This window comes from Crocodylus porosus, unplaced genomic scaffold (assembly GCF_001723895.1).
Source record: "Crocodylus porosus isolate Cpor-Errol unplaced genomic scaffold, CroPor_comp1, whole genome shotgun sequence".
NCBI classification, from domain to species: domain Eukaryota; kingdom Metazoa; phylum Chordata; order Crocodylia; family Crocodylidae; genus Crocodylus; species Crocodylus porosus.
This window is the reverse complement of record NW_017728953.1, coordinates 1,218,315-1,245,565: the sequence shown is the minus strand read 5'-3', so window position 1 is coordinate 1,245,565 and position 27,251 is coordinate 1,218,315. Positions and strand designations below refer to the sequence as shown.

Genomic DNA, 27,251 nt, shown 5'->3' with positions numbered 1-27,251 from the left:
ATGACTCGGCATGGGATTCACTAGGCTTCTGCCGGCCGCGATGGGAGCCCGTTTCCCAACGCCTCGGCCACGACTGCCAGGAACTCGGCTATTGCTGCCTCTGAGTCACTGACCTCGGCTCAAGTCTCGAGCGAACTGCAGTGCCAGGAAACCACGGCGCTTTGGCTCCCGGTTGCCCCAGCCCCGATTGGGTGTTATACCCAAGTATTGCAAGCATCCATCGACTTAGCTGTGTGACACCGCAGCCCCATGGTGTCCACACCCCCCTCCAGACACAAATCTGGGGTGCGGAGGGCTGCAAGAAGTGGAGAGAAAGCCTGTGGCTGATGCCAAAATGCCCCCGCCCCTGGACAAAGCGGTGCAGGGAAGAAGGGCAGAGGTGCAGGGGAGAGCTTGCCGTGTCCCGGGACAGTGGGGCGAGACAGCCGGCCCAGCGAGCAGCTCACTGCTGAGTCCTTCGGCCTGGGAGGCAGCGATGCGATAGCCCACGTGGGTCTGCTTTCTCCCGCACCGGCCTCTTCTCTTTGTCTGTAAACTGGAAGTGAGGGCACGAGTGGGTGATGGAGGGAAGGAGCTCTCTTCTGACGGCGGGGAATAGTCTCACATCAAAAAGGGGACATGTGAACAGCATGGCATGTTCAGCTCCGGACCTCAGGACCCAGGCAGGCATCTTTGGACCATGCTGGGGACCGGCTAGCAGGGGACTTGCCCGCCTTAGCCCAGAGGAAATGCCCGAGAGATGGGGAAGGGAGCAAGGGGTGTCAGCTTTGTTCCCTCCGGGACCTGGGGCCTTTCCTGTGGATTCGTTGCTGTTGCACCAGTCTTCTCTCACAGGCGGTCCCCAGAGGAGGGAAAACCTCTGATCCAGACTGTTTTAACTGATGTCACTGTGGTGCTGGTCGCCAACGCCGGATGCCGTCATGCGACGACGAGGACGACCAGCCAGGACCTGCCCAGTCGGGGGTGCAACATTGGACCGTTTCCGAGCCCCCACGTGGGACCCGGAGGACATTGACTACACGGCCACCAACTGCGGGCGACCCACAGACCCCAGCGGCTTCGCCGCGTTACAGCGGACATCAAATAGTCCCCAGAGGAGGGAGCTGCCCTGACTCTTTCCAGGAGTGGAAACCCAGAGACGTGGAAACCCGGAGACCTCTGCTATGCAATGGGGTCCTGCGCTGGGTGCCCCCATTCCCTCACCCTGCAGGGGTGAGTTTGGGCCCTTGGCCATGGGACACTGCAGCCGAGCGGTTAAAGATGCCCGTGGGATAGCGGAGGCCGGGCAGCCTGGAGTGGGGCCCGGGATCCCTCCTCCCCACCCCGCATGATCCCATGCAGAGTGGACTGGTTCCAAGAGGAGTCAGGCTGAATCGCAAGGATTAGCACATGGGAAGGGACAGGTTCAAGGCGGTCGCGATGCACAGACCAGCCTCACACCCAAGGCTAATAGGGAGACCCCAGGAAAAAAACAACCGGCGTTAGGTCGTGACTCAGTTTCCCTGCTCTACACTCCACTGGCCAAGAAATGGTTCCCTCAAGGGAAACGGGTGGGAATGCGGGAAGTTTGAACCTGAACTGTATCAAACTCCTCCACACCAAGACATTAGGAGTGTGCAGCTTGCTTCATACCATGAGGATGGAGTCTGAGGACCCCAGGAGCTCTCCACCGGGCAGCGCAGAGGTCTGGGTAGTCTTTGCTGTGTGTAGCTACTCTTGCTCGCATTTCCTGACTGCTAATATCCAGTATACTGGTGTATAGTTTGAAGGAACTTGCTTTGGCTTCTCTTGGACTTCTCCAGATAAAATCAAAGCACCCAGAGCTGGTTGGGGAGCACCCCTGAGTGCTCCCGTCCACCCAAGAACTGCCTTTGCTCTTGGCACGCATGTTATGGCCAGACCTTGGACCCTGTGAGCTACCTCCGTCACCACTGGTGGGGTTGCTCCCCCACCCAGCAGCGACTGCGTTACGTGGCTGTACATGTCCCAGTCATGTCTCATGTCATATGCAACACACCTGGGGCTAAAGCGTGGGGCATGTACAGCTCTTGGGGATCCAGCTGCAAGGGGGCGCAGACATCCGAGTGGGCTGCGTTTGTAAGAGATGGCACATTACTAAAGCTAACGAGCCTTCGCCACTGCTGAATGCAGCTCACGGCATGGCCGACTGGTGCCTCTTGGGTCTTGTGGGGACACCTGCAGAAGCTGGCGTCGGCATCAGGGACGGGGCTGGTGAGCAACCGCAGAAGCCACCAGCAACATTGGCGGTGGGGACAGCTCTGTCAGGTGGGGCACATGCCCCCCCCATACCCTCCCTACCAGTCACCTATAACTCAAGGTGGCCTTCCCTGGTGCTGGGTAGATCACGGGAAGGCACAAGGCCCGCGCAGAGCCTTGCAGGCTATGGAGGCCTCACTGCAAAGCCAGGAGCCCCCAGCCGCAGTGGGTGAGGGCGATCGGCTGGCCCCGGCGTCTGCGGCCGTGCTGGATCGCGTGCTTCCAGGGAAGGAGCTGGGAGGCGTGCGTGGAGAGCCGGGAGCTTCTTGGCAGCGAGCACCAGGACATGGCGCCCATTCCTCTGAGCCCAGATGGGGGGGAAACAGGAAAAAAACACAACTTTCACACGGAGGAAGAAAACTCCAGGGAAGGAAAAGGAGCCGGGGCTGTTGCATCCTGCAGCCCAAAGGCCGGGCTGGCATCTGGGCACCGTCTGCCTTCAAGCTGGGAGCCCCTTCCCTGGGCACATCTGCTTGCACAGCTGAACGCTTCCCCTAGCTGCCATCGGACCCGCAGAGCTCCAGCTGCCCCTGCACCAGGCGGGAGCCGGGGTGAGTCCCTGCCCCTGGCCGCCCACCCCTCGGTTCCCTTTTCCTCTCCCCCGGGGCGGGCAGGGGGAAGGGGAGCCTGCTGGAACATCTTTTAGTTCTTAAAGAGTTCAGCAAGTTCCAAGAACATTATGTCATTTTGACAAAGAAACGACTGGCGAGGCCATCCATCAAAGCCGCCGGCGGGCACATCAAAGGCTCCGGCGTGCCCCCCACCCCCGTTTTCTTTTTTTGCAGCCGGGGCTCTCCGTGCACCCCCTCCCCGCGCCCATATTCCCCGCAGTCGCCACAGCAACAGCACGCTACAGCGGATGCTTTGCATTTTTATTCGCACCACACATGGTTCCACTCCAGCTCGGAGATAACTAGAAAAACCTGTGAAACCAAAGCTGCTTCAGCGGCTATTCCTGGCCGCCTTTCATGCTTGCGATTTATGGACGTCCGCTTGCCTTTTTCACGCAGGATGAAATGGAGGGGAGCTCTGGCCCTGTCACGGGGGGGTTCAAACACCCTCCGATTTGGTGACTGCCGTCCTCTAGTGCTTGCCATGCATGGGACCCCCCATTGCCCTGCTTCGCCACGCGGGAAGGGAGGCCTGCAGCTGACAGAGGGACGAGCCCGCGGTGACGTGGTAGAGCTGTGCCCGGACCATGCCGCCTTTGCAGAGGCCACAGGCCGGCTGCTTTTTGCATCAGGGAGGCAGTGATTGCAAGGAAGCTCCAGGGCTCGCACAGGAGAAATCCCTGAGCGCTGAGCATGGGCTCTGTCACCTGCCCATCCTCCTGCCCCTGCCCTGGGGACAGAGGTCAGCAACCAGTTAGCAGCTCATGCCCCAGTCACCAGGTCCCAAGCCACCATCCCAGCTTGGGGGGCAGCTAGAGACGACCTCTTCTTGGGCTGGATCCGGGCCTGGGGTCTGCAAGTGTCCTGCGGCATTCTCCTTGGATGCGTACGGACACTGCTTGCCTTGCGGGAGAGAATCAGAGACTCGGAGAACTTGAGGGTTGGACGGGGCCTTGGGAGGTCCCAACTAGTCCAGCCCCCTGCTCCAAGCAGGACCAGCCCCAACTACATCATCCCAGCCAAGGCTTTGTCTTAAAAGCCTCCAAGGATGGAGACTCCACCACCTCTCTGGGGAGCCTGTTCCAGCGCTTCACCGCCCTCTTCGTGAGAAAGCTTCCCCTAATATCCAACCTCAACTTCCCTTGCTGCAACTGGAGCCCATTGCTCCTTGTTCTGGCATCTGGTCCTGCTTAGAACGGTCCGGCTCCGTCCTCTTTGCAACCCCCCTGCAGGGAGTTGAAGGCTCCTCACAAGTCATGTCCCGCAACCCCCAAACCATTTTCGTTGCCCTCCTGGACTCTCTCCAACTTGTCCACATCCTTTCTGTAGTGGGGGGCCCCAAACTGGACTCCAGATGTGGCCTCCTCTGTGCTGAATAGAGGGGAAGAATCGCTGCCCTTGATCTGCTGCCACCGCTCCTACCAATGCAGCCCAGGATGCCATTAGCCTTCTTGGCTCCTATTCAGCTTCTTGTCCCCTGTCACACCCAGGTCCTTTTCTGCAGAGCTGCTGCCCAGCCAGCCCCCAGCCTGCACCGGTGCAGGGGATTGCCCCATCCTAAGTGCAGGACTTTGCACTTGTCCTTGCTGAACCCTTTGACCCAATCCTCTAATGTGTTGCACTCTCCCTGAACCCTAGCCCGACCCTCCAGCGTATCTACCTGTCCCCAAAGCTTGGTGACATCTGATTTCCCTTTCACAACCTGCTGGTTCACCTTGCAGGAAAGCTGCAGCCCGGTACATCCCAGCTCCGGCCCATGGGTCTACAAGGGGATGAGCGAGCGCCTCGCTTTTCAGGAGAGAGGAGGAAGGTGAAGCAGAGCTCTCCACCCTGCTTAGTTATAAAGGATGATTGAAAGGGGTCAGCATAGGTTTTTGGCGGGGAAAGGATGAACAAAAAAGCAGCAGGGAGTTCGCTGTCCCTACGTTGCAGAACAAAGCAGAGGATGCTTGGTTTTCCCAGGTTTCTGGGTGTTGCCGGTTGCCATATGGGGCTGGGAAGGCATATGTCCCCCTTCCTGTTGCTACCAGCGTCAGGGTTTCTTTGCTGCCTTTCTCGGTGTTGGCTGCAGCCAAGGCCAGGGATTTTGTTTGGGATGGGCTGCAGGGTCCTGCTATCTACTTGGGGTCACACCAGTTGCTGTATTTTGGTCAGGAAGGATCTTTACCCCCTGGTACAGATTGGCATGGGGGGTACAGGGGGGTTATCTTTAAAGGAAGGGACTGGTGCCCTCTTTCTTGGATTTCTCAAGCACATTTAACAACCACGCAGGCTGCTGATGGCCCTTGTACCTTGAGGTCCTCTTGGTGTCCTTGGGCAATGCACCTCGGGGTTTTAGGAACAGGTCAGGCAAGGGCACATCGGGATGGTTTGGAAGGGGACAATCCTTCTCGGGACTGGGCATTACCTCCACGGCTTTCCCGTGACTCTACCTGAGAGCAAGAAGCTATTCGCAAAGCGGTTCTGTACCTTGCAGCATCTTGGGCAGGGTCTTTCCAGGCCTTGGGGTTAAAACCCCCATGGTTAAGGGCTCTGCCTCTCAGAGACTGAGGCCTTGGTAATGTCATTGTGACCCTCCGAGCTAGGCAGGTCTGATAAGTCTGCAGCGGAAAGATTTCCAGGGTTCGAGCTGTCCTCAGAGGGGTGGGTAGCAGGGACAAGGCCTCTGGTCTGAGTCCAGCCCCAGGGGTCTTCATGGGCAGTATTAACACCCGATCTCATTCTTTATGTACGTGTGAAAACTGGTGTGCTCCAACAGGTGTACTACAGGTCTGAGCACAGTGGGACCATCGGGGACCGGGGACCTACCTGTCCCAACACCCGCCTGCTGCCAGCTGCCCTCACGGGGTGCGTGCATATCTGGGACAAGCCAGCCGACATCCGAGTGTGCGTGTTCCCAGCCCTTGGGCACGGTGGGGGAGGGATGCGAAGCTGCTGCCCCGAGGTCCCAGCGAGAGACATTTCGGAGGGGTTCGCAGGACGTCGGCACCACAAATGTGCCTCCTCATGGAGCCCTTGAGCAACAACCACAGGGTCCAGCCACGGGGTCACGTATCACTGGTGCTGGGGCGTGGGGGGCCGGGGGGTCTCCTGCGTGTCCCGAAGCAAGGAGGGAAGCCGAGGAAAAGCACAGACCGACCAAGGGAAAAGGACACGAGACTCCTGCTGGGAAAGTCCCGGGACAGCAGAGCCACAAGGCTGGGGACAGCCTCCTCCTCTCCCCAGGAGGGGCTGGGGCCGGGGCCCCACTCTGCTGCCATTGACAGGGGAGCAGAGATCAGCAAGATGCGCCGTGGTGCCCAACCCAGCAGTGCCCGTGCCCATGTGGGGCTCTGCCCATCAGCATGACACCCAGGAGCTGCACAAAGGTCTCCCCGCTGCAGGACAGGGCCCCCGCTGTCCATGCCCTGCATGGGCATCCCAGCCTGCCGGCGCCGCAATGTCTCCCTCCATGGCAGGCCGCCCCGGGACACGCAGTACTCCGGGTACCCGCCTCGCAGGGGGCATGTGCCCACGCTGCCGTGAGATGCCGCTGCAATGTCGGGTCCATGCAGGTGACTCCCCCCTGAAACATGTGGCTTCCAGCCGGCCCGCGGGCATTGCAAACACCTGCTTTGCACCCCCGAGGCAGCTCCAAATGTGCCCCCATGGCTCTAGTGCGCCTCACACTGAGCTGAGTGTGCCCCTGGCTGGATCACTACTGCTCCTAATCCACTTGGGCTCATTGATTCCAACCAGAGCTTTGAGGGCCTTGGCTCCAGGCTTCACTGCACCAAGTGACCCCCTAGAAACCCTGGGCCTTGCCTTTGGGACACTGACCTTGGGGCACTGGCGATGACCAGCTCCCTTCTCTCCCGGTAGCTGAGCGCCAGCCTAGCGCCAACTTCCCCCCGGGTCCCAATGGGCTTCCTCGGGGGGGACGGGTGGGTAAGGCCGTTACCAGCTGGGTTGCATGGAGGTGAGTTAGCAATGTGTGAGCTTCAGGCTGTGAAAGCTGGTACCACCTATATCTCCTATCTACTTCGGCTAGTCTAGAAGGTGCAAATCTCCCCCTCCTTCTACTAGTGAAGGACCCTCTGCACGGGCACATCAGTCCGGATCATAGGGACTGGCCTTTCTCTGTAGCAGGGGCATGGCCTGTACCGGGGATCTCTGGAGTATATATTAATAACACCCTTTTCTAGAAGCAGGACACTGCAGTCCCCCTTGTTTTCCCGGGGGCAGGTTTGGGTGCGGTGTCTCGTGTTGTGACAGTCATTTTGCTAAGAGATCAGACGACGGATGGGCCTGGGGTGGTTTGGACAAGGCTGATCCCGCATTGGGCAGGGGGGTGGCCTAGACATGACCTCTGCAGGTCTCTTCTCTAGGTGACATGCACCCCGGGGGAGAGAGGAGTATAAAGTCCTGGTAGAAGTGCCCGGCGGGTCCCGCTACGAGCACAGGAGCCCGGAGGCCGGCTGGAGTCACCCGCCCTACACCTGGTGCAGGTGAGACGCAGGTACCTGCGATGCCCTTGGCCAGCAGCACGTCCCCGGGCTGCAGACATCCACAGGCCCGAATGCATCCTCACAGCTCTTGGGCTTGATCCTCTCTTTTGCTAGCGTGTCCTTCCAAGGAGGGATAGGCCTGATGGCTGCCCTGGGAGACTGGGCGTTCTCCTGAAGCCACCGCATCCACCCTTGGACTTGGAGAGCGGGCCTCCCTGCCGGAGGCAGCCAATGCTTCCAGGCCCATCCGTTGCAGGTGAGAGACTCGGACGCGAGCCGGGCGGGCGAAGGTCGGTGCCCGCCTGGCGCGGGGCCGGGGGCGCCGAGGCGCTCCTTCCCCCCGGAGCCCAGGGAGCTGCCCCCGACGTCCGGGCGGCAGGCAGGAGCATCTGTGCCTAAGGGCTTGGGGTGTGCTGGTGGGGGAGGGAAGGAGGAAATCTGGAACCCATAAGCTCCTCTGATGTTTGCATTTACCGTGCACGGCTGCATTGGTCTGCGCCCGGCCCCTCCCCCGGCCCTCCCTGCCCTATCAGCAAAAGATATCCACCGAGTTTATCCGAACGTCCCTCCTCTCCGTCGCCCAAAGGCACAACGGACCCAGATCCTTGAAGTTTGGGGAGGCTCCGGAAGACGCTCGGCACGGGGGACACGGCGCGCCCGGAGCCGGCGGGGCCTGGAGGTCTCGCCCGATGCCCAGCGGTGGTGGCGAGCCGGTGAGGTCCTGCGAGGCCCGGGCCTCCGTCGCCCACCAGGTGAGAGCGGCCAGGGCGAGATGAAAGAGGAGAGCATGTGCCCGGAGTCCCCCGAAGGCAGCGCGGCCAGCAGCGAGGAGGAGGGCGAGCGGCCGCCCAAGAAAGGCCTCCGTAAGCGGGGGCAGCTGAGCCAGGCGGTGGAGGAGCGCGGCGCCCCGTCGCCCCAGGGCAAGCGCAGCAAGCGCAGCCCCGTGCCGCCGTCCTTCGAGGACGCGCACACCCAGCGGGTCATCGCCAACGTGCGGGAGAGGCAGCGCACCCAGTCCCTCAACGACGCCTTCGCCGAGCTGCGCAAGATCATCCCCACGCTGCCCTCCGACAAGCTCAGCAAGATCCAGACCCTCAAGCTGGCCGCCCGCTACATCGACTTCCTCTACCAGGTGCTGCAGAGCGACGAGCTGGACCACAAGATCGCCAGCTGCAACTACCTGGCCCACGAGCGCCTCAGCTATGCCTTCTCCGTCTGGAGGATGGAGGGGGCCTGGTCCATGTCAGCCTCCCACTGAGCCGCCCCGGGGTGAGTATTGCCAGGCGCGGGCACTGCCTGGCTCTCTCCGGCGCCGGGTGGGTGCCTGGTGGGGGGGACGGCGGGGAGGGCATTCATCGCTTCTTCAGGGAGCATCAAATGCACAGCCGCATGCAAGGGGTGGCGCTCGGGCCAGGTAGTGGCGTCCCTTCCCTAGCGGGAGGCCTGCGGGGATGGATCCAGCCGAGAGGAGGCAACGGGGCTGGCCGGGGAAAGGGGGAGAGTAAAGGTGTCGGGATGTGAGCGCCCCTCGTCACGGACCTCAGGGTGGCGATGTCCGTCAGGGCGCCGGCTAAGCTCAGCGGCGGTGTTAAACCAGGCCAGGATCAGGCCCATGGGCTACATCCAGCTGCCGGGGCCGTTCTCGCTGCAAACGGAGCCCGATTCTCATGTCGCTCGTGATGTAACATGGCGGGGGGGGGACCCAACTCAAGTCATGGGGTCGCCGGCGTCTCCCCAAGCACTGTGCAATGGGGGCAGGCTGCAGTGCCCCCACCTCTCCCAGCAGCGATATAACGGGCCCAGCGCGCTCCAGGAAGGCGGCAAGACCACGAGCCGGGCCCCCCGTGCTAGCCCCGCGGTATCCGCGGTGGTCTTGCGGGCAGGAGAGAAGCAGGACTGGCAAGGGTCGGTCTTGCCTCCTCTCTGCTGGGCACCCTGCACAGAGTCCCGGTCCTTGACAGATCGAGGTGATTGTCTGACTTGGGCTGCAGGGCTTCCCAGCAGGCCGGGGGGAGGCGCGTGGAGCCTGGGAGCTCTTCTCCCGTCTCTCCCAACGAAAGCCTCGCAAGCCCCGCTTCCCCCGTGAATACCGACCGTCTCACCCCAAGCAAATGCCCTCCAGGCGCGGCCCCTCCGTGCTTTCCAGCTCCCATCCACAGACTTATAAAAGGAAGGGGAAAGCCCTCGCCATCCTCACCCGTTGCGTATAGACCCCATGGCAGCTGGGAGCTGCTGGCAACTCCATGCCCCTGGACTGGGACAGGGAAGCAAGAGCCGGCGTAGGAAGGCCCTAGCTAGCCCCAAACCCTGGAGGGGTGCTGGGGAGAGTCCCGACCTCCTCGCTAGCTAAAGCCCGAGCACAGGAGGCTGCCTGGCCCTGCCTGGCCTGGTGACAGCCCCTCCAGCAGCTCTGGTTATGGTGGGCCCTTTGCCTAACTCCATACGGCCACGTCTCTGGCTCAGGTGCCGCTGGATGCTCGCTTGGAGTTGGCCTCCTTGTTAGCAGCACTTCCCCGCCCCGCACCCTCCAGCACCATTCAGACCCGGCGGCAATTTAGGGGCCTCTTCTCCTGTTTGGGTGCTTTGAGTTCTGGGCAGAGGGATTAGGACCTGATCCCCGCAGCCCAGCTCACTCGAGCGCCTTCCTCCGGGGCTGCGCCCTCCCTTCGTTACAGCGTTTAGTCCGCGGAGTCAGCTCAGGGTAAGCTGGCAGCCTCGATATCAGAGCCAGGCGCCCGCAGGGGCAAGGGGCAGGATTTGGGGCATCACTTGTCCTGTTTCGAGATGAAGCTACGTGCTTTCCTTAATGCACATCAGGATGCCAGCCCCGCCACGCGTGTGTGCCCGGCTGCAGGGTAGGGGCAAGCGGGCAGCAACGCGCATAAGGACGCGGTGGAAGCACAAGATGGCTCCGCCAGAGCTGGGCCGACGTAGTCCCGTGAGCCTCGGCCTGCACGGTCAGCCGGGAAAGGCAGGCGCCTAACTCCCCTCTGCCTCGGCCAGGCCCCACAGCCCCTGGGAAGGCTCTGAGCAAAGGGGGCAGGGACTAGAGACTTGATTTTTCCCACCCCCACTTCAGACTGCAGCAAACCGGCTGGCCACAAATGCCAGTCGCTCCGGACAGCAGGGAACAAACCTCTCCGGTGCATCAAGCCCACGGCTCATCACGGCCAGCTACCCCTGGGCCTGCTGCCTTCTCTTTACCCCAAAGCAGCTCCTGGCTGTGGGGTTTAGGGACTGGCTTGCCAAGGGGTTTAGGCACTGAGGTGGAAGCTGACCCAGCACTTTCAGGTGGGAAAACCATCTTTTCCGCCCCCGATAATATAAGTCGCCGGTGACAAAGACCTTGAGCTGCCCTTACCCTTCCAACCCGCTCCCCCGGGAGGGAACTAGTTAGGTGTCCTGTGGTTGTATCAGGGTGGACTGGGTCATTTTATAGCTCAGCTGGACCACGGATTTGCGTACGATGGTTTGGATAGAGTTGATCCTGCCTCTGATGGGCGGTTGGCCGCAGTGACCTCCAGGAGGTCCCTTCCAGTCCGACCGTGCTGTTGAAGGACCAAAAGTTTCAATGCATGAAAGCTATGAGAGTCGTAAGCAAACCCCAGCCCAGCGCTCACCCTCTGGCCTGTAATGCCACAGTGATGCACCGTCTAGACCCCTCCGGGTATTCAGGGCTCCCTAAATGTGTGGCAGGCTGTGAATATAGGGATGCTTTTGCTGAATCCATCCCAGACTTAAACGACCCACTCTGGCTCTGCCTCTTGAGCATCTGAGGGGATTTAGGCGCCTGCGTGTGATCCTGTTGCTCACATAAGTTGCAGTCTTCGCTGTCCAAGGACGCGTCAGCTGGCTACAGAGGTTGTGGCATGCTCCACTTTGCCATCCTGGCACCTCCTCCTGGTAACCAGTCCCTGCCTGGCAGTACGGCCCACAGCCCGGTGCCTTTCCCTGCCATCCCCTCTTCGCCCTGGGACCAAAGGCCGCTCTGGAGACACCACTGCTGATCTGTAGGGTGAGGCAGTGTGCCTAACCATTGCCATTGCTTTGAAATCAAGGACAGCGTGTCATGCCAGGAGCCATCACCGCAACAGCCGGGGTCTCATGCTCATTCACATAGCAGCTACAAGGGGACTTGCGGCTGCCCGCTGCCCTGAGCCCAATCCCTGCACATAGGCACACACAGGCACACGTACGTGTGCACACATGCACCCGCACTGCCTTTTAAACTCGTTGGTAGCGTTTGCTTGAGCAGCAAGCGGTAGTTCACCATATAAGCCTGAAGTCGAGCAGAAGGCAGGGGAGATCTGCTCCTTTTATAGATCTAGAGAGAGCCCAAGCTTTCATGAACCAGACTTTGCTTCATCAGACGCGTGAAAGCTTTTTGCTGGAGAATCCTGCTGCCCTTTTTCTCTCCAACCTATCTCATGGTGCGGAGGGGGACGGTGGCACCTGGGACCACGGCCTCGTGCCTCCACTTGCCCATCAGTTTGCCAGGCTGGAGGCACGCGTGCCAGGCTGTGCGATGCCGTGTCCATAGGCAGGCATATTGATTTCAGCCAGGTTGTGCTTGGCAGGCATTTCCTTCCCGTGATATGCAGATGAGCTAAAGGCCTTCCCATTTACAAGAGGTTTTAAGTGCCTCTAGCCCAGTAAGCTTGGAGCTATCTATCAGTGTGGGTAATAGTCCTGATGTAGGACTCTAGCTGGCAGCCGGGGCTGCTTGAGGGTATATTCTTCGTACTGGACGTGTCTGCAGGAGGCCAGTTAGGGCGGGCGATAAGGATAGGGGAGCCTCTGAAGCACAGGACAAAAGGAGAAAGAGCCCACAGCAAAAGCCAGTTGGCCTTATCTCCCCAGCGAGCTAACAAAACCAGTGCTTGCTGTGGAGCTGTAATTTTATAATGCAAAGCAGCTAATGACCACTGGGTCTGCAAGCAGACTGGTCTCTCCTGGAACTGTGCCTATAAAATATCAAAGGCTGCTGAATGCGGCTATGCCCTTGTTAAACAGGAGACGTAATCGGGGGAAGGAGAGATGGAGGCCTCCCGGGCGAGAAGAGTCCCGTTTGAAGTCTGCCGTGCTCATGCGTTCGAGGGGGAAGGAAGGATCATTTTGAGCCCATTAAAACACAGGCCGGGGTCCCTCGCGGGAGGAGGTGAGGCTGCAGCAGGAGAGCTCCTGGGCTCTTCCACCGCTTCGGCTAGTTCAGGACATGCAAAGGCCTCCGCGGGTGCTGAAACGTGCCTCCTAGGGACAGTAGCCCTTCGGGGTTGGGATGAGGTCGGGTCTGGCGGCTGCTTATTTCTTCCCCTTGTCGTTTTTAAATCTGTCTTTTTGCACCATGTTAAAGTATCAGCCAGCAACGGGCGAGGGCATGCTTCCCCCTCCATCCGCAGAAGGGGAAGGGATGCGTTGGGGGCTAGAGCCTGGCAAAGAGATTCCCCACGGGCACGGCCCGTGACCACGAAACCAGGCCGGGAAGGCAGTGGGTAGGTAGCCGAGCCAGATGGCACGTGGCAGCCAGCGTGGTGATTCGGGGGTGACCACTGTAAATCAGGGTAGACGTGGCCTCTTGCCCACCCCTGCTCCCAGTGAGGGCAGATGGCCTGTTGGAGGGGGGGAAGGCTGCTGTGCAAAGCGGAGGGTCCAGCTCCAGATCTTGGGCAATGAGCAGGTTTCCTCTCAGCGCTGTGGCGGGTGGGCACGTCCCGCTGAGACCAGCAGGCAGCTCTGGGGGTTCCCGCCAGGGTTTCCAGGTGCTCAGGGCTAGCTGAGAGGCCTGCCCTCTCTCCAGCAGCCTGTGGGGTGAAGCCAGGGCTTTTTGGCTCCCTTCAATGTCCCACAGACCCCAGCCCTGGCTTAGCAGTCTGCTCATCACCTCTCCCTGCCCTCTGAGAAATGCCCTTGCCCCAAAGCTGTGCCCGCGGTGGAGGGTTCTGCTTCTCCGGCCGCACCTCTGCAGCCTGTTTGCACTGGTGCTGAGAGCGGGGTACAGGCCTGGCCCCTGGGAGCCCCACTGCCCCAGCACGGAGACCCCTAGCTGAGGAGGTAAGTGCTGGCACCCCCCACCCAGGGCATCCAGGGTGCTCGTTACCCCCTGTTGGGATGTTCAGCTCCGAGTCTCAGGCTCTGCAGTGCCAGGCAAGCCCAGGCACCAGGGGCACTTGTACACGTATGTGGTTTAAGGCTGCAGCTCTAGGTGTGCTGGGCTGCGGGCATTTGCCACCTTGCGTCTTTGCTGCAGGACCGTCCCAGAGCTGCCTCCAGCCTTTGGGCCCTGGGGAGTCGTCTGTGAAGTCCTCCTGTGCGGGGGCCTGGGGGAAGCATCGGAGCATGGAAGAAGGGGGGATTCCCGGAGCCTGGAGGGCAGGCTGCCAGCTCCAGGCGCTGCTCAGTGCAGTCCTGTGTGGTCCCTTGGAGCTGCCCTGTGAGAATCACCCACTGGCTGGAGCCCCAGGGGAGGGGATCTGCCTCCAGACCCCTGGACATCACCCTTTGCCCCCTTGTTCTGCTTCTGGCTCCTTTGATGGGTTATAAATAAGCAACCAAGGACTCTGGCCCAGAGCACGCGGAAGCGAGGGGCTGGGATGAGTCATTTGTCCTTGCATCAGTTTTTCAGAGTGAGTGAGAGGTGAGACGGGGAGCTCAGCATAGCCTGGGTGTTGTGGGGGGCAGAGGTGGGGAGCTGCTGCTGGGCTGCTCTGCGCGTATGTGGGGACATGCATGCATCTGTGTGCATGCCTGTGTCTGCGTGCATGTGTGTCTGCATGCATCTGTGCATGTGTGTGGACATGCGTCTGTGTGTTGGCATGCATCTGTGTGTGTGTGTGTGTATCTGTGTGCACGCATACATCTGTGTGTGTGCATGCGTCTGTGCACATGCATCTGTGTGTGCCCCTATGTGTGTGTACCTGTTCATCTGTGCATGCATACTTCATACGCGTGTGTGTCTGCATGTATCTGTGCATGTGTCAGGGCACATGGCCGTGTGTGTGTGCACGTGTGTCTGCAGGCATCTGTGCATTTGCGTGTGTCACATGCATCTGCATGTCTGTGTGTGCATGTGTCTGTGCGTGCGTGCATGTTGTGCCTTTGTGTGCACATGTACATTCGCATGCATCTGCGTGCATATCTGTGTTGACATGCAGCTGCGTGCTTGTGTGTCTGTGCATACATACATGTGTGTGTGTTTCTGCGTGCATCTGTGTGTGTGTCGTGTGTGCATGCCTCTCTCCAGTCCTGTGGCTCTCCAGTCAGGCCCAGCCACAGGGTGTACATGACAGTGCAAGGGCTCCTGGCTCTGCCCTCTCATGTGCGGTGTTGCTGGTCCATGTGGGCCCACGTTTTCCTGCTGTGAGCCATTCCGTGCATGGGGACCCACTACACGTGTAGCTCTGAGGGTGCGGATACCCACATGTGGCTGCGGGGAAGAGGGAAGGGGGTTGCCCTGTGCCCAGAACAGCAGGCAGGGGGTTGCATCGGCCGCGGGGAGGTCTCGTGGCCACGGCTTTTGCTGTGTAGGCCTGGACATGGTTCACTCCCGCTGTTCGCAAGCCCGGGGGTCTCACAGTGGAAGCTGGGTGCAACCACAGACATCTGGCGTGGTGGCCGTGCCAGCATCCTGGGGGAGGAGAACAGTGCTGCGATGTCACGGGGAGAATCAGCGAGGGTCCAAGACACAACGAGCATCCCCGCCGTGGCAGAAAGAAGCAGGATCTCTTTAGGAGACCCCTGAATTACCGCCCCGCTCAGCAGGGGGACCCCGCTGCTCCTGCTTTTTCCGAGCATCTTCTAACCCCAGCTGCTCTGTTCCCCAGTGCCGGGGATTGGAAATGTGGATCTACCAGGGCTCAGCTCGTTAAGCTCCTTCCCTGGTCCCAATAGCTCCAGTGACCACTTCTATCCCAATACCACCGTGTGCAGCGCTTACTGCTAAGCCAGTCCTGGAGGCTGGGGCTCCTTTGGGCACTAAAACACTGAGCATGTCAGGATTAGTTAACGTTAAAATGGAGATAGGGTTACATCGCCCTGCCCTAGCCATCATTAAAGTGTCTGCTGGTCGCGGGCCCTCAGGATCTCAGCTGCATTTATTTAAAGCGAGAGGAATGCCTTTGAAACACGTTGGGGTTTCCTTGCTGGATGTCGGGCGAAGGCACCTGGGACCCGGCGGGAAGCAAAGGAGATGCCATCGCAGTTTTTCACTTTTCATGTCTTTGCTTCCTATAAAAGGGAAGACGAAAGAAGAAGGAGACATGCAGGGCCCCTTCCCCCCGATCCACCCCACTGGGCCAGATCCCCTAAGGAGAGCCAGATGCACCGCTGCCCCCCCCGCGGCACGTCCAACAGGCTGTTGGGACTGTCCGTACATGCCCAGTGTGCAGTGATTGCAAGGTTCAATAAACCCAAGCACATGAGAGTAGGAATTCAACACCAAACTTTACTTGTGGAGCAGTTGGCAACTTCTGCAGACCCTTTGTCTGGCTTTAACTGACCTAACTGCTTCCTAACTCCAGGGACCGTCTCCCAATTCCCAACGTCCTCACTCTCCTGCTGGGGAGCCTTTCTAAGTTATAGCTTCTATTGCTGTGTCTTCCCAATAACTGCGAAAACCCATTATCGGAGGAGAGGTTCTCATTTCTCTTCAGTTCTTTAACCAAGTCTGTGAGTCTTGCAGGAGGTTTCACTTTTCTCTTCGCCCCGCAAAACATCGGCTCCAGTTTCCAATTTGTTTTCAGTGGGAGCTTTTCCTCTCCTTCTTGATAGACTGGAGCTCTAGACTGGGATCCGATGGGCTTGCATTTCCAGCAGACTTTCTTCTGCACAAAGACTAGAGCTCGCAAGCTGCAGACCACGGAGGCTGACCTCTTTCCACACGATAGTGTTTGCAATTGTGCCTGGAGGTACGATTCTTCCCATAAGGGTGCGGCTGTTTCTTGTGTTAATGGAACGGTGGTTTCTTCCTAAAAGGATTAGGATTGGGCTGCATGGGTAGGAGCGGTGCCAGCAGATCGAAGGCAGTGATTCTTCCCTTTCTGTTCAGGACTGGAAAGGCCACATCTGGAGTCCTGTGTCCATTTATGGGCCAGAAAAGGTGCGGACAAATTGGAGAATCGGTAACGAATATGGTTCGGGGGCTGTAACACATGACTTGTGAGGCAAGGCTGAAGGAACTGGGTTTATTTAGTCTGAACAAGGGAAGACCGAGGGGGGATCGAACAGCAGCCTTCAACTCCCTGGCCACGTCTACATGAGATGCTGACTGCGCCGTTGTTACCATGCGGTCATGTAGGACTTGCATAACCGAGCACTAAATGACTGCGCAGTCGCAGTAGTGTCCCTGCACGGCTTCCTGGTGCAAGAGCTCGTTACTACTGTGCAGTAGCATCGTGTCATGGTTTGTGCCCCGAGATGTTACTGCACCGCACTAATGAGCTACTGCGCATTAAGCTTCTTGTGTAGACGCGGCCCCTGCAGGGGGGTTGCAAAGAGAGCAGAGCTGGACTGTCCTCAGTGGGGGCAGATGGCAGGACAAGGAGCAGTGGGCTCAAGCTGCAGCAAGGGAAGTTGAGGATGGATGTTAGGAGAAACTTTCTCTCTAGGAGGGCGGTGAGGGACTGCAGTGGGCTCCCCAGGGAGGTGGTGGAGTCTCCATCCTTGGAGGTTTTTAAGACAAAGCCTTGGCTGGGATGATGTAGTTGGGGCTTGGAGCAGGGGGTTGGACTCAATGTCACCTCCTGAGGTCCCTTCCAACCTTCATGGTTTCTAAAATGAGCTACATTTGGGCTGTGACACCTAAAAGGACCATCAGGAGGCCTGACTGTTCTGTCGCATCCTGCAAACACACATGTAGGGAGACTCAGTTCCTCACTAGCTGCCAGGGCTAAAATTGGGATCACCTCCCTCAGTACCGCAGCGAAGGGAGCTTGCGTGCTCTGCTTTTGCACTGGAGGCAAGCAGTACATCTCCCTGTGCCTGGCTTGTTTTTGCTCCTGAATAGCCGGTGGACACAGTGTTTCTCCCAACTTTACGCCTTGGTCATGGACTGTCACCGTAGCAGGCGCAGGGTGCTTGGGGCTGGGCTGAAACTGGCCTTTTCCCCAGAAAGTGCTGCCTAATGAGCCCCCCACACACACACACAAACCGCAGCATTCGGGGGGCCACAGCTCCTGCCTTCTCCTGCCACTTGCAGGTCTATCCCGAGCACATTGGCCTGTGTGGGCACTGGTCTCGGCCCCCTCGGATGCAGATGCCAGGGCTGAGTGGAAATGTGCCTGGAGCTCTTCTGCAAGGGACCTGCCTTGCCAGGGGGCCAAACCCCTCCCCGTGGCTGGCTCCATGCTGCGGTGCCCCAACTTTGTCTCCCCCCAGGGTAGCATGAAGGGCTAGGAGGTGCGGTGAGAAGAGGAAAGGGCACCTTGCCCACCTCGCAGCTGGGGCGGGCGGACACCATAGGGCCAGGCCGGGTGCTTCAGGGTGGGGCGTGCAAAGGGATGGATTCCCCCATTGCTCACTAAAAGGTGGCTCTCACAGCAAAGCAATGAGCCTGGGGTCCCTTCCCCATTGCACCCGCCCAGGGCACGGCGTGGCACAGTGCTGCGGTTGCCGGCAGCTCCGTGCAGCAGCCAGAGGACGGCGGGTCCCTCCTGACTCTACGTGGAGGGTGTGGAGCAGCTGGAGGGGATCCAGAAGAGCAGCTGGAACAGAGCAGGGTGCGGGGGGGCTCAGCTGGGAGAAGGGGAGATGAAGAGGGACAGGGGGGCTGGGTAAGAGGGAAGGAGCTGGTCTCCCTCCTTGCAGAGGGGCAGGCATGAAGCAAGGGGACGACAGGCTCGGGATGCCTTCTGAGAAGATCAGTGGGAGAAGCTGCCCGGGTGAGCCAGGGGATCCCCTGCACTGGGGCTTCCCGAGAGGAGGTTGGATACGGGAGGGTTGAGGACGGTGGTGCTCCACCTCAAGCCTGGGGGCCAAATCTGGCCTGCGGGAGCTGTGTCCTCCTGCCCACAGAGCTCCCTCTGGGTCTGGAAACAGGGAGCCGTGGTGGCAGTCATTCACCGAGCTCAGCCAGTGCTGCCAAATGCCCAGACCTCACGGATGGGCCGGAGGACACGGCCCCGTGCTGGTGCGCGGGTTCGCTCCATGGCTCGATCCCGTGCGTGGAGCCAGGCCAACCCTCGGGACGGGACCGCAGGTTGCATTCAGTGCACGGGGGTGGGCCGGGACGTGGGAGTCTACCTGTGTGCATGGAGCCAGCCTGTGGATACTCATCCAGCTGGTGCCGGAGGGGTTGGGGAGGCTGGAGTGCCCACTGCCCAGCCTTTCTGCTTGCCTGGCGCTTGAGCCCCACAAGGCCACGTCCCAGCCCTCGGGGACGTCGGCTGCTCCTGGATCGGACCCAGGGCTGGATCAGATCAGCAGGGCTGGAAAGGCAGGCTGGCTTTGCCGGCACGGCCCCGTCAGCGCAGCCAGCTGGCGAAGGCTGACACCCAGTGGCTGCGCTCCCACGTCCCAGAGCTGCTCCGCTCCGGGCGATGGAGGGGGGCTGGGGGGACACGGCTGTGCGGAGGGGTCAGTCCCTGAGTGGGAGCAGACTGGCCCATCTTCCAGGCACCCATGGGCTCCTGCAACGGGCCCCGAGTCTGTAGCTGGGTGTTACGGGTATGAAGGGGAGCCAGGCAAGGGAAGGCCTGCCTGGGAACCTCTAGCCCGGTCCCTGCCACATCTGGAGTGACGGAGTAGGGCCCTTTGAGCGGATGTGGGATTCAGAGCACCATAGGGAAGTCGTGCCACGTCTAGCCCAGCTCCTGCTCAAGGCAGGATCACCACGGACCTCGGGGTCCAGCCTGCTCTTGGAAAGTGCCGAGGTCTCTGGGCAGCCTGGTCCAGCGCTCGACCCCCCGCTCCGAGCCAACGAGTTCCTCCTCATCTCCAGCCTCCGTTGCCCCTCCTGGAGGCCGCTGCTTCTAGTCCTGTCCCCTGTGGCCACAGTGAAAATCCCTTCCCCATGCTCATCCTGCAGATGCTTTGCACACTGTGCTCACATCCGCCCTGCCCTCCGCCTTCTCCTCTCCAGACTAAACACCCCTAGCTCTTCCAGCCTTTCCTCCTCTGTCCTGTTTCCCGGCCTTTAATCATTTGGGTTGCTCTCCACTGGAGTCTTTCCAACTTGTCCCCATCCTGCAAGAAAGGAGAGCTCACCCCTCTGGTCCCGAGCATCAGGCAGGTAGAGGTGCTCCCCCCGGAGCGGCCCCAGGCTGTGCACGGCCCACGTGCTGTAGCAACAGGGGCTGAGCTGTGGCTCCAGGCTCGGTGGCCAGCCCGGAGCAGCCGTGCAGGGGAGCTTCCAGATGTGGCCTCACCTTGCAGGGACTCACCGGCATTGTAGGGGAAACACGGCCTCATGCTCCTGCAGCAAAGACAGCTCTCGCTGCCTGGCTCGAGCCAGCTGGGGTCCTAGCCCTACCTTCCTGAGGGGTCGGTGGTGTGGCCTGCCACATTTGGGGTATCTTGCTGATAAGCTCAGGGCATGGCCTCTGAATCAGACCTTCCCAGGCCTGAAATGCTGGAGGCTGCAAGGGAACGGGGGGGGAAAAACCCTGCTCGGACCCAGTCACTCCCCTTTCCAACCTCCGCTTTCTGCAACCGTGTGTGACTGCCCCCAAGGAAGGAAAGGGACATATAAAAATGGATGGATGGGGTATGGGGATGGACAGATGAATATAAGGACATGCTGCTAGTCCTCCCCACCTGCATTCCCACCCCCATTTGCCCCCTGAACCCCAACACCTAGGGTCTGAGCTAGGACAGGGCAGTTACACGCTCAGCAGCTGGGTCTGAGTGCACGTGCTTGTGGCCAGAGGTCACTGGCTGCGTGCGTGTGTCCAGCCCTGCCCCTGAGGTCCATCCCCCCTGGGGCAGCGACGTGGTCTGGGGCGCAGGGAGGTGCCTGGCTGTGCTCTGACTCTGCCTCTCTCCCCCCAGGTGTTCCCGTGAGGAGGGAGGATCCAGACTTCAGCCTCAACCCCAACCATAGCCTATAAGCCAGCCAAAAAGCCAGCCATCCCATTCGTGCCCAGTGCCTGCGAACCAAGTCGGCTCCCCTAAGGATCAAGGCCTCCCTCCTGGCACAACGAAGAAGCCCCCAGTGCCTCGTCCTTTGACAAAGACCCCCTGAGGACGCGGGCTCCCCAGCCAGGCACGGACCCCTTTGCTCACCTGGAGACTGTATAAAACTCTCTGAAAGATAATTTATTTTGGAGGAGCTGGTCAAAGTAACCAGTTCAAACCTTGTATATCGGGGCTTGCTTTTGCTTTGCAAGTCAGGGTATTCGCCTGCGGGGGATCTCAAGGCCTCGGCCTTCTGAAGGTGGAGCCCAGGGGCGTCTCCGCAGGACTGGATAATGCAAAAGCAGGCCTGTGTCTCTGTTAAGTCGTGCTCAGCTGAGCTCTCCCTGCAGCCAGGCCGGACTTGCTTTCCACAGCCAGGCAGCGGGTCTCACTTGGTGAGGTGAGAGCAACCTCAGCCCATTTTGTTGGGTGCTGGGTGCCATGGAAAGCAGCTGGATTGATGCCCTGGCATGGATAAACCCTGCTGGAAGTCGCATGGAGAAGAACTTCATCCCAGCTCCCTGCCGCCTTTCCTGAGGCTGCCTTGAGACCTGGGTGGATGACCCAGGTGTTTAGTAGGATGCTCTTGGGCAGCTGGCCTGGGACAGGGTCTTCCCGGGAGCGACAGCACAGACTGCATGGGCCGTACTGCCTCGGGTCAGCCTGGGACACTCACAGACTATTTGTACGTTGCCTTGGTGCTGCCTTGAAAGCCCACGTGCACAGCCATGAAAGCAGAAGGGCCGGCGAGCAGAGGAGAGACTACAGCTCCCTCGACCGCCCTGGTCTCCACACTCTGGGATTGCCCCAAGATACGAAAGGAAGCACGGGAGACCTCACCCGCTAAGTGCCTGCCCATGGGGCCTCGGCCCCTCCGTGCCTAACGCTTGTTATTCTCTTGCTGTAAGGACTCTGCTTTCTGACCAGCCCACATTACAATAAAGTCGCGATTTGTACCACATGCGGCACCTATGGGTCTGTGCATGGTCGGCGGGTTGGGGCGTTTGGGGGTGGTGGGCTGCCGTCTGCACCCTCGTATAGCGCGTAGCCCTGCCGGCTGCAGGAGACGAGAGCAACTCACAGAAGCACAGAAGACAAGGGTGGGAAGGGAGCTCAGGGGGCCACGTTGCGTCCACCCCCCTGCTCCAAGCAGGACCAGCCCCAGCAAGCTCATCCCCGCCAAGGCTTTTGTCTACCCAGGTCTTCAAAACCCCCAAGGATGGAGATGCCACCGCCTCTTTAGGTAACCCAAACTAATGCTTCACCACCCTCCTAGTGAGAGGTTTTTCCTAATATCCAACCTCAACTTCCCTTGCTGCAACTTGAGCCCATTGCTCCTTGTTCTGCCACCACCGAGGACAGCCCAGCTCCATCCTCTTCGCAGCCCCGCTGCAGGGAGTTGAAGGCTGCTATTCAATCCCCCCTCAGTCTTCTCTTCTGCAGACTAAATAAGCCTGGTTCCCTCAGCCTCTCCTTAGTCATGTCCCCCAGCCACCCCAACTATTTTTGCTACCCTCTGCCAGACTCTCTCCAATTTCCCCACATCCTTTCTGTAGTGGGGGGCCCAAAACTGGACACAGGACTCCAGATGTGGCCTCACTGGTGCTGAATAAGGGAAGAATCGCTGCCCTTCATCTGCTGGTAATACTCCTACCAATGCAGCCCAAGATGCCCTTAGCCTTCTTAGTAACAAAGGGCACATGATTAGCAGCAGAAATCCATCCAGGACCTGGCACCTCCAGGCTGTTAGCTGAAACCTCCGGGTCTAGCTGTATCTAGTGGTTAAAAAGCAAGGGTGGAAAAATCACAAGCGCCGGTCCCTGGTTAATGGGTACCTGAGCTTGCAGAGATGTAGAGGTCACTCCTGGCTCTGCACTGGGGAGACCCAGATGCAGCCTGTCTTCTGGATGTGCCCTGATGTTGGGGGGGAGGTTGAGGGGCAGGGAGGGCTGTGGGCTGATGGAGCAGAGGGTGCTGGGGTGCGCCACATGGCTGAGCTGGTGGGAAACCAGGTGCTGGGGTGTATGAGGCTGGGCATAGGGGAGACCAGCAAGGCTTGGCTTAAGGGGTATCTGACTGCTGGATGTTTGGGGGCCAGCTGCCCCTGGACCTCGGCCAGCAGCTGGACCTCCAGCCATGCCAGGATTTAACAAGAGGAGGCTCAGCAGCCAGTCCTGGCATTACGGGACGTTGGGTCCAGGGTGACAGAAACCTGTCCCCAAGGCCTCGTGGCTTCCCAGGACACAGCTGGATCAGGAAGGGAGCCTCTCCCAGCCCCCGGGGTGCTAGGCCAGCACCAGAGAGTTTAGCTGAGGCCTCTTGTCCTCGCTGGGATGGCAGGGATTGTGCCCAAGGGGACATCAGGACTTGGGAGCAGTGGGACATGCCCTTCGAGGTATTGAGCCCTGGGAAGGAACAGGCCCAGGGGGACCTCAGGCTCTGGAAGGGCATGAGCTATGGGCAGGGTTACTTAGGTCTTGGGTGGGGGTAGGGGTACATCTGTGGAGGATATACCCATGACAGTAGCAGGCTTGTGGAGGGTGACCCATGGGTGGGTGGGCTATGCCTACCGGGGCTTCAGGACATGATGAGGAGACCTACTGGACCATCTGGCTCTGGGAAGGGGCGGCAAACCTACAGGGTCAGTGGGGCCTGGCAGGGGATTGCAGGACAATGGGCAAGGGAGAGCATGGCCACAGGGTAGGGGCACATGGTCTTCGTGGCTCTGGGAATCTCTCCCACATGGGGCTGGAACGTGAGGCTCTCAGTGCGTCTCATCCCGAGCCCGTTGGCTCTGAAGGCAAGAGCAGAGCAGATACCAAAAAAGGACCTCCTGCGCCCATGCAGCCCCCTGCCACTGGCCTAGCAGAGCTGGGCGCTCGTGGGAGTGGGTGCAAGGGGTGCATTCAGCCACCAAGACCTGGCAGGGAGCTGCCATCGTGTGCTGGGGCTGCGGAGGGCACACGGGACAGAGGTGCCAGGAAGCCGTAGCAGACCAGAAGAGCAGGCTGGGATTTGCGGGGGGCAGGAGGCATCCTGCCAGAGCATATGGGCCCCTGGAGAAGTGTAAGGGAGGGGAAGCCAGTGCTGTGCAGGGACGTGGGGACGCAGTGCTGCATGCACCAAGTGGGGGGAGTCTGAAGGGTCAGAGTAGGGCCTGGGGGGAAAGAGAGGGTCAGGACCCCATGCCCCCCCAGGTCAGCAGGACCTGCAGCACGGCAGAGACCGGGGGGGGGAGGGAGTCCAGGACAAGGGCAGGATTCAGGACTCGCTGGCACCAAGGAGGACAGGCCACAGGAACTGAGGCTTCAGCCTCTTCCATGTGACCCCTCCTTGCAAGAGCTCAGGCCACTACACCAGGGACATCATTTGGGAAGCTTGTGGGGGGAAGAAGTTGTGCTGCCCCCAGGATGGGGCACATGGGTGGGGGGGGAGGGACAGCATCCAGACTGTGGGACACATCAGCGGGCACAGGGCACGCATGGGACCTCCAGGCACTGGCTTGGGCACGTGTCTAGCGCGGCTGTCCGCAAGCCGACAGCTACAGGCGGTCACGGCAGAGCCGTTCCTGCCACGCTGGGCCCGGCTATGGGAGGCCCCCTCATCTTCCCCACCCAGCGCAGTGCAAGGCAAAGAAATATTTATCCTTTCATGGTCTTTTTTTTCCTTTTTCTTTGTTACTTTTTTTACAAAATGACTCTTCCCTTTCCCTGCAGACGGAGCCGGGCCAGATCCCACCATCCCCAGCCCCCAAGGCTCCCACCCTTCCCCTATCAGAGCTTATGGGTCAGCTGCAACCATCATGGGACACCATATCAGGCCAGCTGCTGGACCTCTCCTAACTTCAAAGAGGTGCTTAGGTAATCCTGGACATAGCCAGGAGCTGGGGAAGGACACCCCCCCCAGCTGGAGCCTGAGGGCAGAGGGGACAGCGCCCGACATAGTGGGCTGGAACACCCCACAGGCCCGGTGCAAGGTGGGATGAGACCCACCGGAGCAGGCTGTGCGCAGTAGGGCTGTGCAAAGCTTCAGATCATGATTCGGATTTGGAGATGATTCGGACGCCGAATGGATGAATCCGAATCAAATCGCTGGAAGCTTTAGGCTTTCCGAATCGCTTTGGAAAAGATTCAGAGCCGATTCAGCCACAGAGCATAATGGGGCATAACACATACATGTGACACAAGTTTTGCTTTCAAGAATTTGGGGTGCAGTTTCCCCAACCCCCCTGCACCCATCTCCTCGAAACATGGCAGGCTGCACGCTCTCAGCAGAGGCTGCCACCCCTGTACGTTTCATCCAAATCAGACAAAAAACAACAAAGTTATAGATATTTCATTGATTCCCCATTATACCCTATGGGCAGATCACCGAAGCAGCTCCGAAGCCGAATTGAAGCGGGAAACCGATTCGGAGCTCCGAATCGGATTGCCGGCATCCAGATCAGCCCGATCCAAAGCCGAATCGAATAGCTGCCTATTCACACAGGCCTAATGCGCAGGCCTGCTCCCCCCCTGCTGCTGACGTGCTGGCTGGCTTCTTTCAGCTCACTTCTGCTGACCTGGCGGCCCGAGGGCTTGGGGATCTCCTCCAGGTGGGCTGAAGGCTTGAGAGCGATGGGTGGGGAGAAGATGCACCCCCCTGGCCTGCTCTGAGCAGGCACCGGAGACAGCCAGCCATGCCGAAGCAAAGTCTGGTCTGGATCATACCTGAGAAGAGGGCATGATCCAGACTAGCTATGTCATAGCAACCCCCTCCCCCCCCAGGGCCAGCTGCATTTGGAGGGGGTAACTGGACACATCACTCCTCCCTGTCTGTCACATCTAGCCCAATCGTGAGTGGGGGGGGGGAGGGGGGGTGCCACCCCTGGATGACAGCAAGGCCTGTTTTCACTCGCACAAAACCAACCCAACTTCAGAGAGAGCAGGAAGCCAGCTGGCTCGGCTGCCTGATGAGCCCAGTGGTGGGGCGGGGGGTCACCAGCACCAGGCCTTGGCTCTCTGGGGCTCTCAAGCATCTCTCTCTTGTGTGTGCCCAGTGCCAGCAGCTATGCCCCAACATCTGAGCTGCTAACACGCCCTGTGCCAGCTGCCTGGGAGCTTAAGGACCCCAGGAAGTGCCCCGACCACCTATTCTTTGGAAGGAGGCCGACCGCCCGGCGGAGCAGGACACATCAGAGGCAGAAGCCTATGTCCAGTATGGACCCTCAGGCCCCCGGTTGCTCAAAGGGCTCGCGTCCCCTGGTGAACGTCCATAGGAAGAGGAGTTTGTTTCCAGCCGGCTCAAAGACAAGGCCGCCGGGTTCACATGTGTCATCTGTATATAGTGCAAATCAGAGCCCCGGATGCCAGAGAGTAGAGCCTCTGGGTTAGTGGTTAAGATGGCTGGGTCCTGTTCTAGGCCATCAAGACACTCGAGTCCTTGCTCTTTCCCATTCACATGTGATTTGCATTGTCATCCAGCTCCTAAAGGCTTTCCATTCAGAGTGGAGGGGCTCGGACCCCGGGTGACTGTTGCAGTGGCCGCCACGAGGGCTGAGGACAGCACCTTGCAGGTCACAAACCCTTGTAGCAAGGCCAGTGCGAAGGCACCTGTGCCCCCCCGGGCTTGGGCACTCATGGAGGGGGGAGATGGTCCTGGTAGGACCCTGGTACAATCCTGAGGGTGGACTGAGTCCAGACATCAGCCCAGCCGCCACTGGCCACCCCAAGATCCAGCTGCTTGGACAGCTCCTGGAGAACAGCAGCTCTGTGCCCGGCTGGCATAACAGTTCGGAGGGGCAGAGACCGTCTCCTGCCCGTCTGTCCCTTGGAGTCCTAGTGGGCCTGCGGGCTTGGAGAAGGGTCCTGAGTGGGGAGGGGACGGCCAGGGGGGCAGTAGGAGACTCCCCTCCAGGCAGAAGCCACAGCCAAAGGCCCAGTCCTTTTCGGGACGGTGACGCGGGGTGAGGATGACGTGGCTGACGGGACGCCGAGAGCGAGGGGCGGGCTCGGAGGGTCCAGCCTGCTTCCTGCCGTCGGAGCATCGGAGCACATCTCCGCTCATCACTGGTTCATGGGCTCCTCCTCCATGGGCTCGTCCTGTGCTCTGAGCAGGGGAGAGCAGCAAAGCCCTGGTCAGAGCTCTCTTCAGCGAGGGCTGGACCAGCCTGGCAGCCGGGGCAAGGGCAGCTGGGCACAAAACTTGCTAGCTCTGCTTCCATCAGGTCCCCACAGAGTGGCAGGGGGCAGTCAGAGGAGAGGCAACTCTCCATTGCACCCAACTCCACTGGGTTGCTATGAGTAGGCTCCCCGAGCAGCTAAGAACTGATCCGGCTCATGCTCCCTGCTCACCCTACCAGGGCGAGAGCCACTGCCACCCCCGGTGTCCTCCCTCTGCCCACCGCGGTGTAGGGAGGCATAGGCCTCATGGCCTGCATTCTCGCCCTCCCAACCCTGGAGACTGTTCTCAGCCTTGCGGGACAGCCAGCCAGGCCCCCACGGCCAGATGCACCCCTGAAGACCCCTGCCTGGGCGCTGGAATAGGATGCCCAGCAAGAGGTACATGGGCGACAAGCCCCTGCGACCTATGACGCCAACTGGATGAACGCCCCACTGAGCTACCCCTTCCTTTGGTTTGCCCTCCAGGTCCTGGCTACTGGGTTACGTGATAGGAGGTGCAACTAGACTGTGCTCCTTAGGTGCATCAAGGTGATGTACAAGGGGACAGTTTGTAGGCACAGACACGATGTATTAGGGATGCATCCAGGACCAAGGGGTCCCTGGCATCC

At 59.9% G+C, this 27,251-nt stretch overlaps 2 protein-coding genes and 1 long non-coding RNA gene across 6 annotated transcripts in view; 1 reads left to right on the top strand and 2 right to left on the bottom strand.

The window, feature by feature from the left end:
• Positions 1-784: 784 nt before the first annotated feature.
• LOC109324451 lies at positions 785-19,660 on the bottom strand. Its single transcript, XR_002104934.1, has 3 exons — positions 17,385-19,660; positions 17,235-17,241; positions 785-795 (listed from the first exon to the last, which is right to left on the bottom strand). It is a non-coding gene; the product is annotated as an uncharacterized LOC109324451 (long non-coding RNA).
• Positions 7,900-21,443, top strand: LOC109324450 (twist-related protein 2-like). Its single transcript, XM_019556453.1, has 2 exons — positions 7,900-8,644; positions 20,357-21,443. Exon 1 carries the CDS (start codon positions 8,148-8,150, stop codon positions 8,631-8,633), a length of 486 nt encoding a protein of 161 aa, XP_019411998.1. The 5' UTR covers positions 7,900-8,147; the 3' UTR covers positions 8,634-8,644; positions 20,357-21,443.
• Positions 21,444-24,127: 2,684 nt separating this feature from the next.
• Positions 24,128-27,251, bottom strand: part of HDAC7 (histone deacetylase 7) — a 128,739-nt gene continuing 125,615 nt past the window's right edge. For all 4 annotated transcript variants that reach the window (XM_019556450.1, XM_019556449.1, XM_019556451.1 and 1 more), the window contains exon 25: positions 24,128-26,569. In XM_019556450.1, the coding sequence (XP_019411995.1) occupies positions 26,527-26,569 (43 nt within the window). In that variant the 3' untranslated portion in view covers positions 24,128-26,526. The remainder of the gene's footprint in view (positions 26,570-27,251) is intronic.

Coding starts and splice junctions, on each gene's coding strand:
- LOC109324450 (XM_019556453.1), top strand. CDS start 8,148: ATGAAAGAGGAGAGCATGTGCCCGGAGTCCCCCGAAGGCAGCGCGGCC.